Source organism: Motacilla alba, chromosome 10, assembly GCF_015832195.1.
Source record: "Motacilla alba alba isolate MOTALB_02 chromosome 10, Motacilla_alba_V1.0_pri, whole genome shotgun sequence".
Taxonomy (NCBI): domain Eukaryota; kingdom Metazoa; phylum Chordata; class Aves; order Passeriformes; family Motacillidae; genus Motacilla; species Motacilla alba.
This window is the reverse complement of record NC_052025.1, coordinates 20336775-20356094: the sequence shown is the minus strand read 5'-3', so window position 1 is coordinate 20356094 and position 19320 is coordinate 20336775. Positions and strand designations below refer to the sequence as shown.

At 64.6% G+C, this 19320-nt stretch overlaps 2 protein-coding genes across 3 annotated transcripts in view; one reads left to right on the top strand and one right to left on the bottom strand.

The window, feature by feature from the left end:
• The first annotated feature begins 12065 nt into the window (after positions 1-12065).
• On the top strand, positions 12066-18244 carry LOC119705040 (AP-3 complex subunit sigma-2). Of its 2 annotated transcripts, XM_038146974.1 has the most exons (6): positions 12066-12452; positions 12778-12869; positions 12957-13068; positions 14064-14135; positions 17147-17254; positions 17529-18243. In XM_038146974.1, exons 1-6 carry the CDS (start codon positions 12384-12386, stop codon positions 17655-17657), a joined length of 582 nt encoding a protein of 193 aa, XP_038002902.1. In that variant the 5' UTR covers positions 12066-12383; the 3' UTR covers positions 17658-18243. The 2 variants fall into 2 exon arrangements, with proteins under 2 accessions (XP_038002902.1, XP_038002901.1); XM_038146973.1 differs by lacking the exon at positions 12066-12452 and having other exon boundaries at positions 12579-12869; positions 17529-18244.
• Positions 18245-18830: 586 nt separating this feature from the next.
• Positions 18831-19320, bottom strand: part of MAN2A2 (mannosidase alpha class 2A member 2) — a 9173-nt gene continuing 8683 nt past the window's right edge. Inside the window, exon 23 of the mRNA XM_038147269.1 lies at positions 18831-19312. Coding sequence (XP_038003197.1) covers positions 18831-19312 — 482 coding nt within the window. The remainder of the gene's footprint in view (positions 19313-19320) is intronic.

Below are 19320 nucleotides of genomic sequence, written 5' to 3'. Positions count from 1 at the left end.
CCTGAGGTGCCTCCAGATCTGCGATTCCGTGCCTCCTGACACAGCCAGCGTGGAACTCAGCAGTTCCCGTGCCACAGATCATAAATTCTGTGTGACAGAAACGAGGGGAGACTACAACCCGCGTGGCAAAGGTGTTTGCTGAAAAGCAGAGTCCCGACTGCATCCCTCTGGGCACGGGGGAAGGCAGGCTGCCCCGGGCGCCGGGGCCGGTGGAAGGGGCAGGGAGCGTGGCTCTGCCTCGGGGCCGCTCCCGGGGGCTCCGCTGTGGGGGCACAGCCGGGAGGCAGCGGAGCAGCCCCGCGGCCACCAGCACTGTCCCTGCTCCGGGCAGGTCCCTTTAGGGAACCTCGTGTGAGCTGAGAGCAATGCTGGAGCCAGCGTCCCGCTCCAGCCAGGGGTGGTCTGTCAGCAGCCAAAGGTGCATCAAAACCACACCAAAACCTCCCAATGCTGCAACAAAACTGCACCAAAGCCCCACTGGAGCTGCAGCACAGCCACCAGTGGTTCATGCCCAGCGTGGTGCCCAGGCAGTGAGCATTTTTGAAGGGGATTCCTCTTGGCCCCACCTGCCTCCCAAGGAGCTCCTGCTGCTGTGCCACAGGGCTCAACATCTCCTCCCTCAACTTGCAGAGCAAATGGCTCATGCTTCAGGCTGCTCTCCCAGCCCCTCTGCCCTCGCAGCCCTCCCAGAGCACGGCACCAGGCAGCAGGGACAGCGAGCCCAGCGCTGGTGGCACCTGGAGCAGCGATGGGCCCAGCCTCACCTGCTGAGCGAGGGCTCTCCTCAGAGCCTCGGGACCCCCAGGGCCCTGTGCAGCTGTGTGAGACCCCTGCTGTCCCTCCTCTGGGGAAGGGCCTGAGCCTGGCACCTTGTGTCCCTCTGCTCTGAGCGCAGGGACCGCCACCGAGGGGCAGCTGCACACCTGGCACCGGCACACCTGGCACCGGCACACCTGGCACATCCCACTGTCCTCACGGGCTCCCTGTGTGAGCCCCCCACTCCCCTCGGAACAAACTCTCCCTCCATTCCCCTCGGAACAAAGACTCCCTCCATTCCCCTTGGAACAAACTCTCCCAGGTGCGCGCTGCAGCAGAGAGCTCCAGGACCTGCCCTTGGAGATCTCCTCATCCCCACAAACGCTGCTGCTCGGAGCCCAGAGGCAGGAAGAGCCTTTAGATCAGGCGTGGGGAGGGCTGAGGGACAGGGGCTGCGCTGCCTGGACCCCTCGGGCAGCACCCCAGCCAAGGCACGCCGAGCCCAGGGCCCCGGAGCTCCAGGGGCTGGGGCAGCAGCAAATGCGTTCTGCCAGGAGCAGGGACGGCCCCCAGCCCTGCTGCTGTCCCAGCCTGGCTTCAAAGGCTCCACACAGAACCCTCGCTCTGCCTTGGAAAACAATTTTTGCTTTTAAATGAAATAAACAGGGAAAGAAAAGACTTTCAAGTTCCTCCTCGCTGTAACGGCTTCTCCCCGGCACAGTCCCTTTCCTCTCCGAAAATAGCCGAGCTATTCAAAAGAGATGCGAGAAGAAAAAAAGGAACTGAATAGAGGAAAAGGGAAAGAAAAAAATGGAGCCCCAAGGGGGTGGAGAAAAACAGAATGAAAAGACAGCAAAAGTAAAGAAAAGGGATGAAAAATAAAGGAGGGGGAAGAGAGAGACAGACAGAGGAGCTTTGAAAAGAAAGAATGCTGCCAGCCTGAATACAGGGAGCAGGAAAAAAGGGCCCTGAAAAGAAAGAGCCGGCTGGAATGACCTCTCATTCAGGGCTGTGCCAATCACCACCGCGATGGAAATCCTTTCTTCTTCCCTGCATTCTCTCTCTTTCCAGCGGGGGCAGAGGGAAGAGGAAGAAAGGGGAGCTAATTCTCAGCATAGCAGAAAATAAATCTGCTCTTTGCGAAGACCCTGAAAGGCGCCGAGGCGCCGACAAACCCGTTCCCAGCACTCGCACTCGCAGATGGGGACAGAAAGGAAAAGGGACCACCTCCACCACCTCACTGCTCCCCTGGAGCATGACGGAGCAAACACCCCAAGCAAACAAACCTGCAGGAGCAAGTGTGAATTCAGGTCAACCCCCAAACCCTTGCGGGGAAAGATCAGGGATGGCCGTGGCAGAGGGGCCACAGGGGCCTGACGCTGTGCTGGGTCCTGCAGAGGGCAGAGGATGGGTGCAGCCCCTTTTGCCCTGCACGTCCCCAACTGCCAGCACCCAGCCTTGCCTGGAAACACCCAACAGGGCTCCTACCCGGCTCTGTGAGTCCCAGCACTGCCCCTGTTCCTTCGGCATCTCCAGCAGTGGCAGGGGTTAACAGAGCCCCGTGTGTGGAGATGGAGCACAGGGCCCAAAGAGCCCAAAATGAGCCAAGGTGCAGGGGGAGAGCAGGGCTGGGTGTGGGACAAAGGGAGGTGACACCCCGGGGACATGGAGCCCACCAGGACAGCTGGCAACAGGCACCCAGGTGTCCTGCAGAGACCCAGGTGTGATGCCATCCGACCCCAAAGAGGGTGAGAGGAACGTCCTGATGGGGCATCACTCCTGCTGGACACAGCTCCTGCTGGCATCCCCAGGCCTGGGTTAATCATAAACTGCTGGGACTTTGGGGCAGAGCCATAAACGTGGCCAGAGGTCCGAGGAGACAACACACAGGCAGGAGGAGCTCAGGAATCCTGGTGTGTGTGACCCAGCTGGCTGTAAAAGGGGAAAACCCAAACCGGTACAAATGTCTGCCCCCAAAGGGAACAAAGGGATGTGAAAGAGCTGCTCGGGCGCAAGGGCAGATCCCCACAGAGGAAGGGTCTCACTGAAGGGTGTGACTTGCAAGAGCATCCCTTCTGCTTGGGAACAGTTTCAGTCCAGTTCTGGCCATGCGTGGGGCCCCTCCATTCTGCTGGGCCTGCCTGTCCCTGTCTCCCCAGGCTCTGTCCTGTGCTGGGCTGCTGACAGGACAGAGCAATGGAAGCACAGGGCTGGCCCAGATCCTTCCTGGCACCAGCGATGCCCAGGCAGAGCGAGGGGCAGTGAGGAGGGTGAACAGCACACACGACTGTGCCGACAGGCTCGGTGTCCCACGAGCACTGGGGAGCACCCCTGAGCCCTGCACCCGGGCAGGTGCTGCCCCTCAGAGCCCACCCCAGCCCCAGGAGCCCAGCACAGGCACAAACAGCTCCCACTGCTCTCCTGCACTCATCCCAGGCGGGAGGCGAGGCTCCTGCAGGGCTGGGGCTGGGGCTGGGGCTGCCCAGGGGATGTTGTGCCCCTGCAGCCGGGCATGGCTGAGCTCTGCCACCATCCCCGTGTCTGCTGTCCCTGCTGCAGGGCTGGGTAATGAGTTAATCATAGCTGAGGGGCTCTAATTTGAGCGTGATAATTAGAACTCAACCGGGTAATCTTCCGCGTGCGTGTCTGCCGGAGGGCTGCGCTGGGGAAGGCGAGGGGCTGCGGGGCAGGGGGACACTCCAGGCTGTGCCTGCGCCCTCAGCTCCAGATTCTGAGCCAGTTCTGCCCTGGAGAAACTGCCCCTGTGTGCCCGGGACATCCCTGAGCACAGCACCAGCTGCTGTGCTTGCCTCAGTGCCGGGGAAGGTGCCGGGGAGTGAGGCACAGCTGAACCTGCCTGGGGGACACCGACCTGCAGCTCAGGAATCACCTCTGGCACGAGGGACCAGCCGTGGAGCTCAGCCCACACAGCCCAGCCCCAAACACGGCCCCGCTTCCCACCGAGCCCAGGTGAAGGCAGGGGAGGGAGCCAGAGCTTTGCTCCAGGCAGGAGGAGGCGCGGGCAGGAGCTGGGGAGCACTGAGCCCCCGTCCACCCACACCAGGCTCTGGACCAGGCCACTGGCAGCGTGCCACTCCCAGCTTTCCAACAACAAGGCTCTCTGACGTGTCCCACCATTACAGGAACAAACCCGGCTGCACAGCTGCCAATACCACTTCCACTTTCATATCCCCAAGGTGGGAAACGTTTCAGATCCTTTTCTGCACAGCTGAGCAGGCCAGGGACGTGCCTGGGAGGCTGGGCTGGACAGATGGAGCAGGAGCGCCGGACAAAGGTCCCTGCCAGTGGCAGTTCATGAATTGCCAGCTCAGGACTGACCCGAGCCAGGTGTGGAAGACACATATCCCCTTGCGGCCCAACGCCAGCTGCGCCTGCTGCCCCCACAGCACCACGCCTGTGTGGCCAGCACCTCCGAGATCCACAGCAGCAGGGGACTCGGCTGCTTCTCCTGGGGGCAGGCAGAGCTGTCTGCTCTGGGGACGCCACGCTGCTGCCAGGTCACAGGCCAGGGTGAAAGGCAATTCCTGCTTATGGCCCGTGTGCTTTAGAGTGTCATCGTGCTGTGAAAGCTCCTGCAGTGCTCCTGACTCTGGGCAGAGGCCAGGATTTTATACAGAAATACACATGTTTATCTTTTGCAAAGGAGTTGGAAGAACGGGGTCTGGCACTGCTGTCCAGAGTGGTTGGACAGGTGACACGGACACCACCTGGCACCCCAGGAGCTGGCTGGGAGCACTGCCCAGGGCCCTGCAGCTCGGGCTGTCCTGCTCCTGGACGTGGAGCCAGTGCTGGAGGACCCTGGCCTGGGAGCTGCCGGGGGCACCGGGGGATGGGGCACCTGCCTGGCACGCAGAGCTCGGACAGGGCAGGCTGGGTGATGCAGGGAGATGCAGTGGGCAAATCCCGCTCGTGAGCAGGAGGGTGGGGACATCTGCACCATTTGCTCATCCCAATTAATATTTCCCAAGGTCTCAGTGAGGCTGGGCTGTCTCTGCCTGGGTTTGGGCAGCTCTGGCTCGCCCTGGGCTCTGCACCACTTGCCCTCCCATTCTCATCCCAATCTACACAACCCCTGTACTTTGTGCCCTTCCTTTCACGGCCAGAAACTCCCATAAACACACACAATACTCAGCTGTTGAAATAATTTCCTGCTGTGGGTCCCTCGTTGATAATCACAAAGCCAAACCAAAGCACAGATCTGGGCCAGCTCTCGGCAGGCAGTGGCCCAGCCAGGCTCTGCTGGGGCACGCAGGGCGGCCAAGGCAGACGGGGGTGGATGGCAAGGGACTCAGCAGAGACTCAGAGCTCGTCCAGCCCCGCCACGGCTCTGCCTCTGGGGAAGCATTCTGCAGAGGGCACCCCTGGCCCGAGGCCAGAGCTCCTCTGAGGGGCACTGGCTCCCAGAGAGATGGTGCCCCCTGAGCCACGGGCACACGTGAGCCTGGGGCTCACAAACCCTCTGAGATCACGCAGTCCAACCGCTCCCCAGCACTGCCAAGGCCACCCCTAAAACAGGTGCCCAGGTGCCACATCCACACAGCATTTGAACACTTCTAGGGCTGGTGGCTTTGTGCACAGCAAGCACAGAGTGGCCATGGCAAGGACAGACTGCTGGCTCTGCAGCAAAGCCGAGGGCAGAGCCAGCAGGGCAGGTCAGGCTGGGCCTGGCAAGGGCCACGCTCAGCTGGCTCAGTGAACTGACAAAGAACTGACTGCCATGGAGCAGGGAGGTGCTTGGGTTGGGAGTATGGGAGGCCTACATTTTGGATGGCAGAGGGGTCAGGATTCAGAGTAGAAAGTCCTTTGTGAGGAAGGAGACCCTCACAATCCCTGTGGACTGACTGGGAAGGGAGGCAGCTCCCTGGAACGTCCATCCTAACCAGAAAAACAATTCTTCCCAACAGCAGCCACCAGCCAGGCTGGTCCTGGGCATCCCCTGTCCACCCAGCCATCCAGGGTGTTCCCTGTCCACCCAGCCATCCAGGGTGTCCCTGATGCACCCAGCCATCCAGGGTGTCCCTGATATCCACCTGGTCATGTGCAGCAACTCTTGGGGAGGTTGGGATGAGCAGGCCAGGCTGCCCTGAGGCTTCTGTGCTCTCAAAGGTCAAACCAAAATGGTTCCATGGCTCCCAGGAGAAGCTCTCCCTTCAGAGCAGCCTGAAGTCCATGGGCTGGACGAGGGAAAACTCCCGCCTCTGCTCTCCAGCTTGCTGATGGATTCCAGTCCCGAGCCCAGAGGAACTGGCAACCGCCCAGTCCCCAGTTTAAGCCCCAGGCCAGGGGCTGGGGCTGCGGGACATGGGGAGGCCCTGGGATGGTGGGTGTGGGAACAGACCGGAGCTGAGAGAAAGGAGAAGCAGCCAGGAGCACCCCAGGATTAAAACTTGAAAGTGAAAGAAGGGGAGAGCAGAGCTGGTTGAACCGGGATAACATGGTGAGGGACAGGGTGCCACCAGGCAGAGAGGGGGGAATGCCTGACACCGCGGAGAATGGCATGAGACAATGCTGCCTCTGAGAAACAGGAAAGATAAATTTAGAGGCAGTGGTGAGCACTCTTCCTCTGGAAGCTCTGCCTGTCCTTCCTCCCCCTGCTGTCCTTGTCCAGGTCACCCCCAGCACGGGCAGGAGCCAGCCTGGTGTGGCTCTGACGGCCGGGGCCAGCCCAGGGAGGGACCCAGCCCTGCTTTGGGGCCGAGGGGCAGCGAGGGCTCCGTGCAGAGCAGAGCAGAGCAGAGCAGAGCAGAGCAGAGCAGCCCCTCGCCGTCCCACCCTGGCGCCGCCGCAGTGCCCAGGAAATTCCTGTTCCGCAGCTCCAAGCACAGCATGAGGGGGTGTGCGCCGCCCGGGCACGAAGGCAGGCCCGGGAGGAGAAGTGGAAGGAAAACAATGAGCAGGGCTGCGTGCTGCTTCCTCCTCCTGCCCGCTCTGCCCAGCACGGCCCGGCCAGCTCTGCCCTCTGCCAGCCCTGCTGGTGCCAGCGTCTGCAGAGGAGAGCCTGCAGAACGACCTAGGGCTCCTTGCAGCGACCAAAGGGGCTCCCAGAGGGCTGGAGAGGGACTGGGACAGGGACCTGGAGTGCCAGGAAGAATGGCATCAGGCTGACAGAGGGCAGGGCATCGTCACAGCTTGCCCAGGGAAGCTGTGGCTGCCCCATCCCTGCTGGCTCAGTGGGATGGCAGCAGTCTGGTGATGAATCCCCAGGGATTCATCTGGTGATGAATCCCCTGTCCCACCAGCCTGCCTGCCTCTCACAGCCCTGGGGCTCCCCAGCGCCCCACCAGCCCTGGGTAACCCCTGGAGCCACTCCGGAGAACATCCACGTGAACCTTCTGCAAGCTTGTCTTTGCTCTGCACGACAGAGCACCCAGACACGGGTCACTTTAACCGTGACACTTTGCAGGGAACATTGTCATGAGGACCAGGAGGCGACAGCACAGGGACGCTGCAGAGCCGCCCACAGGTGCTGACATATTGCTCCTGTTAATTTGCACTAGAAACACTCGGCTGCCACTCAAACTACAGATGGACAGCTGCAAGGAAAGGCCAGGAAAAGCCAAAACGTGTTTCTCCCCTTTCATTTAAAGTTTGGGAAAGAAAGTTCACCACTGCTTGTCCCCTTCGGGGGGAGAGCCCTCTGTTGAAGCTGCAGCCAGGCGAGCAGAGCAGCCTCCCTGTGTCCAAATACAGACCCCAGACACACAAACACAGGAGCCTTTCCTCCACAGCTCGGCAGGAGCAGCTCCTTCCCCGCTGACACGGCACATTTCACTGTGCTTTGGGCAGAAACTGGCACCGAGGGAAAGCACGGGCTGTGCTCTCCCCCACCAGCCCCACTGCCAGGGACCCGCCAGGGTGAGGGACAAGCAGGAGCAGGGCGTGCAGGGGGCCGAGGAGAGAATGTGGGACAGAGGAACAAAGGGAGAACGCTTGTCACCGATCGTGGTCTCTGTCCCCAAGGCCAAGCCCTCCGGGAAGGGCATGACTCAGCCCGAGGACTCCAGCCACAGCAGCACAAAGGATGGGCTTGGGCACTGCTGGCGCATCCCATCCCGGCCATCCTGCAGCATCCTTCCCGTGCCACCTGCGTGGCACATGTGCCCTGAACAGGTATTTGGGCCTTCCAGGAGCTGGCACCTGAGCCCAGGCAGGCGGAGTCCGAGCCAGGGACATGATGGGGCTTGGGAAAACAAATCTGGGAGCGGGTGGCAGAGGGCAGCAAAGCCAGCAGGAAGCCCCCTTGACACACGGCTACCCCTCATCCCCGCACTGGCCCTGGCCTGGCAGCTCCCGGGGACGTGCCCAGAGCCTGGGCTGAGCTGGAGCTGACTTCTGCACCAGGAATAACTGAAGTAAAGGAGCACAGGCAGCCTCTCTCTCATGGGCTGTGATGCTGGCATGTTCCTGTTGGTACAAACCCACCGCTCTGGAGATTCCTCAGTGCTCCCAGCCAGAGAGCAAAGCCAGGAGTGCCTCTGCTCCTCCCTCTCCACACCGTGATCCCCAAACTAGCTGGTAAATTGAAATGGCCCAATAAAACTGCCCAAAACAAACACTTTCTCAGGGATTCAACCAAGCCCAAAATGCCACACGATGAGCCGTGACCTGCACCACCAGAGATGCTCCACTCCCACTGCTGCAGGGACCCTCGTCTGACCCTGCGAGTCACCGCCAGGTTTGGGGGTGTCCTGGGGTGCAGCAGAGCTTCAGCTCCTGTTTCCAGTTTCGGAGGGATGCAGTGTGACCACAGAGAGGGTCCCGAGGCAGAGCTGCTCACGGGAGAGGAGCTGGCCCGGGCGAGGGGACGTGCCTGCTCCAGGCAGCTCCTGCCGTGAGGATTTTGTCACCCGGGGTGGCAGCAGGGCATGGTCACAGCTGGCCAGCCAGGGCCTGGGGGCTCCAGGGAGAAGGCTGAGGCTGGTGCCTCCCAGTGAGCTCTCGGGGTGCCCGGGGAGCCATGCCTGCAGCCTGCCCCCAAGCCAGGACGCGTTTGTGGAATCCCGTGGCCAGCCTGGGCACCCAGAGCATCCAGCTGGGCCGTGCGGGACCCACAGCTGGTGGGGCTGGCTCAAACCTGGGCTGGAGGACTGAGGCACGGCTGGGAGCGTGGTGTGGGGCCAGAGTGAGGCATGGCACACGGGACCGTGCTGAGGGGCAGCAGCAGGGTGTGGGCTGTGGGAGGCTGATGGAGCCGCAGGCTTTGGACCTGGGCTGGGGTCAGGTTCCAGTCCAAGGCAGGTCAGGCTCTGGGCTGCCCCTATTCGCCCTGGTCACCCTTCTCTTCCCACACGGCTGCTCACAAGAAAAATCCTAATGCTTGACTAATTAATTCACTATAACGAATTTATCAATTACACCCTGTTAGGACCGGAGCTCCGCAGGGCTTTCACGCGGCTCCCCGGGTCCCTTGCTTGGGTGCGGAACTCAGAGGCCCCCCAGTGCCCACGGAGCCCCCAGGGAGCCCCGGGAGTCCCACACGGGGCCACCCCGGGCTGCTCCGGGACGGAAGGTGCAGCGGGGCCCGCCCGGTGCGGGACCAGCCCGCAGTCTCCCGCACTCCCCGCAGCACTTTGCCGCCGCCAACACGGGGGGCCCCGCCCGGGACCCCTCCCGCCGCAAACACCGGGAAACTGCCCAAACTCGGGGCAGGGCGCGGTGGGCGCGACCCCGGCCCCGAGCATCCCTCCCTCCCGGGCGACCCCCCGCCCGCAACAGGTCACGGCCCCCGCCCCGCGACCTCCCGCAACTTTCGCGGCCGAGAAAGTTTGAGCGCGGCCGCGGGGAGAGTTCCGGGGGGGCTCCCGGGAGGGGCGGCCCCGGGCGCGGAGCCGGGACCCCCCGCCCGCCCCGCGCCTCCCGCCGCCATCGCGCCCGCCCCGGGGGCGCGGGGCAGGAGGCGGCGACACCGCGGCGACACCGCGGCTGTGCCCCCGTGCGAAGCGGCGGAGGGTGGGTGGGCTGCAGGGGCACGGGGGGCCCGGTGAGGACTCACCGGCGGCTCCACGGGGCGGCGGCGGCGGCTCCGGGCCCGGCGCTGGGTGCGCAGGAAGGAAGAAGGAGGGAATGAGGCAGGGCTGACGTGAAGGGATGCAAAGCAGCTCCTCCTAACTCGCCCGCCCTTCATCTTCCTCCCCCTCCTCAACTTGCCCGACCACCGCGAACCGCCCCCCCGCTTCAGCAGCACCTTCCACCGGAGCCGGGGCCGCCCTCGGTACCGGTCTGGGAGCTCGGGGGGGGGGACCGGGGGTGGGAGCGGTCCCTGTGCCCACGCTGTCCCTGCATTATGTCCCCTCCAGCAGCACAGGGGTCATTCTCTGCCTCACCGCTCCTTTCGGGGGGCTGTGGCCCCAGGGAATGGTGCCGAGGAGGGGGTGACCTGCTCAAGACACCCAGATCCAGCATGGGGCTGGGAAAGCTCATGGGCGCCCCAAAAAGCTTGTAGGGATTGATGGCAAGGACTCCTCTCGCCCCAAAAACGGGATGAGAGGAATTGGGGCTGTTACAGGAATTGGAGGGGCTGGGGGACGCTGTTCACCCGACACAAAGAGGCGGAGAGAAAGGCCACGGTGAGGGGCAGGGGGTGGCCGGGGGAGGGAGCGGGAAGGGAGGTGGCGTGGAAGGGGAGCGGCTGATGCAGGAGTTGGAGGGTTTGGAAAGGGGTGCTCTAGGCTCCCCCGAGAAGGCAGAGGGACAGGCTGAGCTGCGGGGCCGTGGCGATGGGGTGGCAGGAGGCCGCTGGGCCCCAAAGGGAGGGATGGGGGTGACATGTGGCACGGGAAGGAGAGTGGGTGGCGACAGCCAAGGATCTGCGGGCTTTGGCTCCCATCGTGAGGAGGAGGAGGAAGAAGAGGAGGAGGAAGAGGAAGAAGAAGAGGAGGAGGGTCTCCTCCCCGCAGAAGGAGCGTGCGGAGGGAGGCAGCCGTGATTCGGCGGCTGTGCCAGGAGATTCTCATCTCCATGGAAGCAGGTGGCGCCGGCCGGCCTGATCGCAGCGGAGTTCGTCTCCGCACGCAGCCCTTTGTCTGGGCTCACTTCTGCTTTTCTGGTTCGTGTCTGTGTGCGTGTTCGCGGTGAAAACTGAGCTCCCAGCTCCGTCCCCGCTGCCGCCGCCGCTGCTCACATCCCCCGCCTGGCTGGGTTCGCCCCGCGCCCCGTCGCGTCCTGCCGCTGCCCAGCCCGGAGCCGCCCGGTGTCACCGGCCCCGGCTGCCGCTGCCCAGCCCGGAGCCGCCCGGCGCCACCGGCCCCGGCTGCCGCTGCCCAGCCCGGAGCCGCCCGGTGTCACCGGCCCCGGCTGCCGCTCCCTGCCCGGAGCCGCCCGGTGTCACCGGCCCCGGCTGCCGCTCCCGGCCCGGCCCGGCCTCGCCCCGCGCGGGGGCTGCGGGCGGCTGTGCCCGGGCACGGCTCTGCCGGCAGCGGCGGGAGCGGCACCGGGCGGGCACCGAGCGGGCACGGAGCGCGGGCACCGGGCAGGACTCGGTGGGACACGGGGCGGGGAACAAAGCGGGGAACAGAGCGGGACACCGAGCGGGGAACAGGGCGGGGAACAGAGCGGGACAAGGAGCGAGAGGGGTGCACCGTGTGCCCGGGAGCGGGCCCCGCAGCGGCAGCGGGACGGGAAGCGGAACCGGGAGCGGGCCGGGAAGCGGAACCGGGAGCGGGCCGGGAAGCGGAACCGGGAGCGGGCCGGCCCCGGCACCGGCGGCTGTCCGGGAGCCGCTGCCCGTCCGCTCCAGCCAATCAGAACGCGGATTCAAGAGAATGTGGCCACCTCAGCCAACCAGGGCGCGGATCGAAGAGGATGCGGCCCCCGCAGCCAATCAGGACGCAGGTTCCTGAGGCTGCTGCCGAGGCCGCGGCCGGCTCAGCCAATCAGGACGCGCGGCCGCGGCTCTCCCGGGTCCCGGTGCGCCCGGCCCGGCCCGGCCCGGCGCGGCGCGGCGCGGCGCGCACTGACCCTTCTCTCCCTGCCCGCCATGTCCCCCGCCGTGCCCGGCGCTCCCGCGGAGCCGTGTCCGTGCCCTCCGGGTAAGGGCCCGTGGTAGCGGCCGGCGCCACGCGGGATTGCCCCGCCCTGCTCTCACACTCCCCAGCGCAGGGCGTTACTGCGGGCCGCGGCCGGTGTGTGCCCGCGCTGGCGGAAGCGGGGCCGGGCAGTGGCCGGTGAGCTCTGCCCTCGCCGGTGCCCTTCGGGCAGACAGAGTCGCGGGCCCTTTAAAAGAGGGCGTGGCCAGCACACGGCCCCGCCCCCGCGCGGCGCCGGTCCCGGCGGGGCTGGCGCGCCCCCTGGCGGCGCGCGCGGGGAGCGGCGGTCCCGGGGGTCCCGGTGGTCCCGGTGGTCCCGGGCGGGCAGCGGCCGCCGCATCCCGGCTCGAGGCCTGCCCGTCGGGCTGCGAGGAACGGCCGAGCCCGCCGCGGCGCCGCCGCGCGGTGCCGCCGCCCAGGAGCGGCTTTGATCGCTCCCGCGGCCCGGCGCTCCGCAGGGTCAGCCCGGGCTCAGCCCACCGGCGCCCGGTGCGCTTCCGGGGCGGCCGAGGGGCTTCCTGCGGTGGGTGCGCGGCCGCGGTGCTGCTGCCGGCGCTGCTCCCGGCCCGACGCGCCGCCGGGATGATCAACGCCATCCTCGTGTTCAACAACCACGGCAAGCCGCGGCTCGTCCGCTTCTACCAGCACCTGGTGCGGCACCGGGCCGGGCGGGAGCAGCGCCGGGCTGGGGCACCGTGGGGCTCCGTGCGCTGGGGGTGTCCCCGGAGCAGCGCCGGGCTGGGGCACCGTGGGGCTCCGTGCGCTGGGGGTGTCCCGGGAGCAGCGCCGGGCTGGGGCACCGTGCGGCTCCGTGGGCTGGGGGTGTCCCGGGAGCAGGGCGGTCGCTGCGGTCCCTGCCGCTGCTGCGGTCGCGTCCTTCGGGATGCCCCGCGTCACCCACGGGTGGCGCCGGGGCTGGCCTGTCACCCGGAGCCGCGGGTCCCATGGGTGCCCACCCACCGTCTCCCCCTGGCAGGCAGAAGAGGTGCAGCAGCAGATCATCCGTGACACCTTCCACCTGGTGCTGAAGCGGGATGACCACATCTGCAACTTCCTGGAGTGCGGCAGGTAGCGCTGCGGGGCGCGCCGGGCTGTCCCCCCCCGCGGGGTGCCGGCTGTCCCCGGAGCCCCTCAGCCGTGCCCGTGTCCCCACAGCCTGTTCGGCGGCTCGGACTACAAGCTGATCTACCGCCACTACGCCACGCTGTACTTCGTGTTCTGCGTGGACTCCTCGGAGAGCGAGCTGGGCATCCTGGACCTCATCCAGGTGCGTCCCTGCAGGGCCCAGCTGCCCTGGCGCCAGCCCAGGGGCGTTTTGTGGCCGTGCCAGCCCTGTGCCAGCCCTTCCGAAAGGCCTGAGAAGCCCTCGGGATGCGGTGGGGAGGGGGGCTGCACGTACTCCCTGAGCTCCTACGTGGCTTCTTCACCTGGGAGCAGCAGGGAAGGAAATCTGAAGGAATGTCTTAAAAATAGGCACATAAAATCATTCAGGGTGAAAAACTCCCTTGGGAGCACCGAGTCCAACCAATCTGGAATCCCAGGTTGGAAGGGACCTCAGGGATTGTCTGGTCCAGCCTCTCTTGGCAAAGCACGGCCTAGACAATTCCCAACAGCCTGGCACGTGAAAAATACCCAGTGCTGGGGAATCCCACACTTCCTCGTGGAGATTATTCAACCGCTGTTTCTTTGGAAAAAATTTCCCTCGTGAGCCTTACTGGAGTCTCCCCGGGAGGAACTTGTACCCATCACTCTGTGTCTTCCCATGTGACTCCTTGTATGAAAGGAGTTTCCAGCTTTGTGGCCACCCTTTAAGCACCTGGATATGGGAACAATATCCTTTAAACACCAGGATATGGGAAGAAGGTGCCCCCTGAGCCTCCTTTTCTCCAGGCTGAGCCCTTTCCCAGCTCCCTCAGCCTCTGCCCTGGGCTCCATTCCCTCCCCAGCTCCGTTCCCTGCCCTGGACACGCTCCAGCCCCTCCAGGGGTCTCTTTTTGGGAGGGGCCCAGAGCTGTCCCCAGCACTGGAGGTGCCCCAGCAGTGCCACCTCAGGGGAACTGCCCCGGGCCTGTGCCCACGCTGGGGCTGACCCCAGCCAGGTGCCCCTGGCCTCTTGCTCCCCTGGACACACCTGGGCTCGTGTCCAGCCGCGGTCAGCAGCGTGCCTGGGTCCTCCTCCCCTTTCCAGTCGCTCTGTCCCGCGCCTGGGGCGCTCCAGGGGGTTGGTGTGACCGTGTTGCCTGGTCTCTGTCTGCTGCCCAGGTGTTTGTGGAGACGCTGGACAAGTGCTTTGAGAATGTCTGTGAGCTGGACCTCATCTTCCACATGGACAAGGTGGGTGCTGGGCTCGGGGCTGCTCCGGAGCCTGCATTCCTGGAGCTGCCCAGGAGAGTGAGGGGATGCCACGGGTCACTTTGGGGGCACTGAGATCCTGCGTGGGGACCTTTCAGCCCGTGTTCTTTGAGAGCCACTCACACTGTGAGCTGCCCAGGAGGGACCTGACCCGAGTGCTGGGCTGCTCCGAGCCCGGGGAGCCGTGCCCAGCCCTGGGGCTCCCCGTGCAGGACCTGTGCCCCACAGCCAGCACTGCTGCAGCCGGGCAGCCTCTGGGCTGGTGCTGGGGCGTTCTGCCTCTGCTCCAGGCCGTGACACCTCGTGGGAGTTACCATTTTACTACAGCTGCCGGGACAAACGGGAAAGAACAATGGGAGTGTTTGGAATTCAAAGTGCTGGGTAAACTTTGGCTTGAGCCACAGCCTGTAATGCTTCCTCTTGAGCTGGATGGAGATCCTGGGCAGGAACCGTCCTCTTTGATCGTGTCCTGGGTCACAAGGCTGAAGATAGCTGGGAATAGGTAGCCAGGAATAAGCTTGGAGTAGGGAGAGGCTTGGCTGAGGGTGCCGGGCTTGCATTGCTGTTGATCAAGATTTTCTTGCTTTGCTGGAGACAAAAACATATCAACAAAAAAGAGCACTGGGGAAAAAAAAGTGTAAAATGCTCCCTTTCCATTGGTGATTGCAGCTGGGGAGCTGGCAGGGAGGGGGATGAGCAGGTCTGGCGGGTCTCTACGTTACCAGCTGCTGAGGTCAGGCTTTGGTTTCGCCATTTGCCCTGCTGCAGACTTTCCAAAATGCCACAACCTGATTTTCTTGTCAGCAAAAGTGTTTATCAAAGGAGGAAGGAGGGCCGAGCAGCTGTGGGAGAAGTGTTGGCAGCTGCCCAGGTCACCTCTGCCCACAGCTGGGGGAGGATATGCTCGTGGGTGCTGGCTGTGGGAGGGGCAGCACCCAGCAGCTTTTCATCAGCCTTGCTCTCAGCTTTACATGAGCTTTGCATGTTCAACACTGAGCCCCACGGCCAGCCCGCAGCCCTGGGACAGGGCACATCACTCCTTTGCCAGTGGGGTCACCCTTGCTCCGACCTCTCCTGACAGAAGAACATTTTCAGGAGGTGGGAATCGGGGGTTTCTGACCGTGGAGACCCCAGCTCGGTCACCCAGGCTCTCCCAGCCCTTCCCTTCCGATGCTCCTGCTGCTTCCCAGCTTTGACTCAGCTCCTGGCCGTTATCAGTTGGTCCTCCGGTCTCTTTCTATATTTGGCACATGTTTGTTTCTCAGATGTGCTCATGTTCCTGTGCTTCCCGGAGCTGGGTTGCAGAGGGACAGTGTTTGGGGTGCTGGGAATGTGCTGGTGTGTCCTGCTGGGCCCCCTGAGCCCCCCGGGGATGCCCAGGCAGGGCCATGGGTGTCTCCCCAGACAGGGAAGGAGTGTCTCCCTGGGCAGGGGATGGCAGGGGGTCAGGTGCAACTTTGGCTGCATTCTATAATTAATTTTTTTTTTGCCTAAAGTTCCACCTTGCACTACCTGCAGCTCAGGCCAGAACTGTGGCGGGCCTGGGGTCCCGCTGCTGCCATGGGCTGATGGAGGGGGACACTGGTCAGGCACCAGTGACACCAGGGCTTGTAGCTGCTGGTGCTGGGAGCCCCAGCCTCGGAGCTGCAGGGGTGCCCTGTCCCGGGGGGGCTCGGGTGGGCTATGCCCAGCTCTCAGCCGTGCTTTCCACCTCGGAGGGGAGCGTGAGCTGCGCTCAGCAGCTGCGGGGTCCCAGAGGGGACACAGAATTCTCAGGAAGTGCTGTGCTTTGCCTTGGAAAACAAAACTTGCTCAAGGTTTCTGCCCTGCTGGTTTGGAGCCAGCTTGGGCCAAAGCCAGATCTTGAAGGAACGTTTCCTGATGCTCCCATGTCCTTTTAGGCTGTGGGAGCCACTTGCTGCAGCTGCTTCAGCGTGCACTGGGACGGGGCTGTGGGATGGGGGTTCCAGGGCTGTGGGATGGGGGTTCCAGGGCTGCCTGGGGCTCACCCTGTGCCCGGCTGATCCCACACACCTGCTGCTGCTGCAGGCTCTGTGTGGAGCCTGGGCTGGGTCCCCTCACAGAGCTGGGATTGCCCCTCAGAGCACGTTCCCTCGTGTTCTTTCCTCTGCCCAGGACTGTCCTGATGGTGTTAGTCACACGGTGTTTACAAGTGCAGTCTGGCTCTGCGAAACCATAAAACAATCTCATAATGCAGTTGTGCTCCTGTGTAGCCTGTTTCACGGAAGTTACTGGGACCCATAAACCCATTATCTGTGCTGGAGGCTCATTGGGAGCTGCTGACGGTGCAGGCAGTGCTGGGCTGAGCCAGGTGCAGGAGCTGGAGGGGTTGTAAGCACCCGCGCAGCCTGGCTGCCGTCCGGGGCTGGTTGCAGTTGCTGGGGTTGCAACTCAGCAATGTTCCTTTCCCTGATCTGGCTGTGTGATTGCACTGGCCCTGCCTGGCTGTTCATCCTTGAACTCAAGGCATCCCAGGGAAGGAGCAGACTCCCTTGGCAGTGCTGTGCTTTTTCTGTGCCCGTGTCACAGTCCCGACCTTCCTCGGAGACAGTGGAGAGGCCAGGCTCTGGCCTGGCTTTCTGAGGAGAAGGAGCTTCTGGGGAGAAGTGTCCCTGAGTCCCAGGGACCCTGCTGCCTGCCGGGGTCATCTCTGGGACACATTCCAGCTGTAACCTGGCTCCTGGCCCAGGGAGGGACCAGCCATGTGTCAGGGTGACACAGCCACGCCGTGCCAGTGGAACCAGTTGCATCTGGCTGCTGCGGGGGCTGCCGTGTGCCCGGTGGGTGGGTGTCATCTCCAGGGGGGCACAGGTGCTAAGTGGAGCTTTGGGGCTCCCCTTGGCCACCCTTTCGCTCTCCAGGCAGCTCAGAAGGGGACAGGGGTAGATTTGTGTCCCCTGGGGAGATGCTGGCCCCTGACACGCTCCCAGGACCGGGCCCTCAGCCTTCTGTTCCCTCTGTCCCCCCGGCAGGTCCACCACATCCTGCAGGAGATGGTGATCGGCGGGATGGTGCTGGAGACCAACATGAACGAGATTGTGGCGCAGGTGGAGGCCCAGGGCAAGCTGGAGAAGGCAGAGGTGAGTGGTGACAGACGCTGGGCTGCGAGGGGGGTGGCCCATGGGGACTGGGGTGGGTGTGGGGGATACCCAGGGCATTCCCAGTGTCTGCCTGCCTGAGCCCTCGGGATGGGGCTGGGGACGTCCCTGCCCAGTGGTGCTGGTCGAGAGTGCAGGGAGCTGCCCCTGGAAGTGGTTCTTTTGTCAAGGACGCCAGGCCATTAAAGGTTCATCCTGAAGATGCGGTGGAGGGGCTGTGGGGTGGGGCCCGTGGTCACGGTCCCTCTGTCCCCAGGGTGGCCTCTCAGCTGCTCCTTCCCGCGCTGTGTCGGCGGTGAAGAACATCAACCTGCCCGAGATCCCCCGCAACATCAACATCGGGGACATCAACATCAAAGTGCCCAACCTGTCACAGTTCATGTGAGCAGCCCGTGCTGGGGGCTGCCTGCTAAGCAGAGCGGGGTCCCCGGCTCCTCCCGGGGCTTAGCCCGTGTGGCACACAGGGGCCGATGGTGGCCGAGGGCAGGGAGCAGTGACGGGGCTCAGAGAACGGGGTGGGGGGTCCCTCCCTCTGGACCTGGGCTCAGTTCTGCTCCCTGGTCCCCCAGCCAGGAGGCTGCTCTCCCTTCCCGTCCCTCCCTGCGGACATGCAGCCTCTCCTCGCCGTGGGGAAGAGATGGCTCCTGCCTCTCCTGGGATTCTTGGCATTCCCAGCGGTGAAAGTGTGCCTGTAGTGACGGCTCTGTCCGGAGCTGCAGGTTGTCCCCTCCATCCTCCCAGCCATGGCTGTCCCCTGCCCTGCTCCTCTCTCTGTGATGGGCCCCAGCCGGGTGGGGGTCACTCCTGGGAGCTGCTGTGTGCCCTGGGGACAGTGTGAGGGGGACGTGCTGGAGCGGGGATGTGGCAGCAAGAGGGATGGGAGCTGGGTGACCTGGGCGGCTTGCAGGGTCAGGCCAGGCTGGGGCTGCTGGAGTGTGTCCCTGTGTCCCAATAAACTGCCCCTGAACCCGTGTCTGTGTCTGTTGTGGGTGCTGCTGGACGGGGAGGGGGCCGGGGGCTCTGTGCTGCTGTCCTGGGGGGCTTTTGGCTCGTGGATGCCCAGGGGGTGGGAAGGGGGCCCCAGATGCCCCAGGGGAGGGCAGGGGGCTCAGGGCAGGGGCCCTGGCTGCCCCCTCTGCTCTCGGAGCAGGTGTGGGGAGGGTGCTGGCCCTGCTCGGGCTGTGACGGCGGCCCCAGCTTTGGGCCTTTGGTGGCAGGTCACCTCTTGCCCGTTCCTGCCCTCTCCCTGCTGCAGAGCATCCTCGGCAGGGCAGCCGTGAGCTCTGACAGCTCTCTGGGTGTGTGGGACCTGTGGGGCTGGGCTCCTCTGAGGCCGGGGAGGAGCAGGGCTTGTCCTGGGGGTCACAGTGACCCTGATAAGCTCTGTCAGCCGTGTACCCCATGCCCCTGGCTCCGCCGAGGCTCCATCTGGCCACCAGCCCCTGGGGCTGGCCAGGGGCCCTTCCTCTGCTCCCCAGCTGTGCTCCGGGTTCTGCCTCCACTTCCCCTGGCAGGGAAACCGTGACTCTGCCTGGAAGGAATTTCCCCTCCCTGCAGCTTAACCCTTCCCCAGCTGGCCACTAGCCACATCAGCGCTCCTGGAGGTCAAGGAGCTGAGCAACCTGCTGTGTCCTCTTCTCCGCCCGCTCTCCTCTTCCTCCGCTGCCTCCTCCTCCTCGTCCTCTTGCAGGTGCCGGCGAAGGGTGCAGGTGAGCCGTCGCGCCGGGGCCGTGTCCTGGGGCTGGGGCGCGGAGTGTGGCACCGCCGGAGGGGCACGCCGCTCCTCGTGGCTCCCCTCGGGCGAGGTGCTGGGGGGCTGCCGTGCGCCAGGCCGGGCCGCGGGGCTCGGCAGCGCCTGTGGCCGGCGCCCCGCCACGGCATGCCCCGCCGCTGCGGGCTGTGGCGGCCACACGTGCTCGCTGTGCATTGCCCGTGGAGCCCCTCTGCTGACAGCTCCGGCCCCGCTGCCCGGCCGGCCGCTCTGCGCGCCCTCAGCCCCGAGGCCGCGGGGACCTGCAGCCCCTCTGCCGGGGCTCCCCTCTGCCGGC

Excerpts from the sequence above, each read along its gene's own strand:
- LOC119705040 (XM_038146973.1), top strand. The coding sequence starts at position 12,685 with ATGCCCCGCGTCACCCACGGGTGGCGCCGGGGCTGGCCTGTCACCCGG. Across the intron at positions 13,069-14,063 it reads GCATCCTGGACCTCATCCAG|GTGTTTGTGGAGACGCTGGA; the intron begins GTGCGTCCCTGC and ends TCTGCTGCCCAG. Across the intron at positions 17,255-17,528 it reads GCAAGCTGGAGAAGGCAGAG|GGTGGCCTCTCAGCTGCTCC; the intron begins GTGAGTGGTGAC and ends CTCTGTCCCCAG.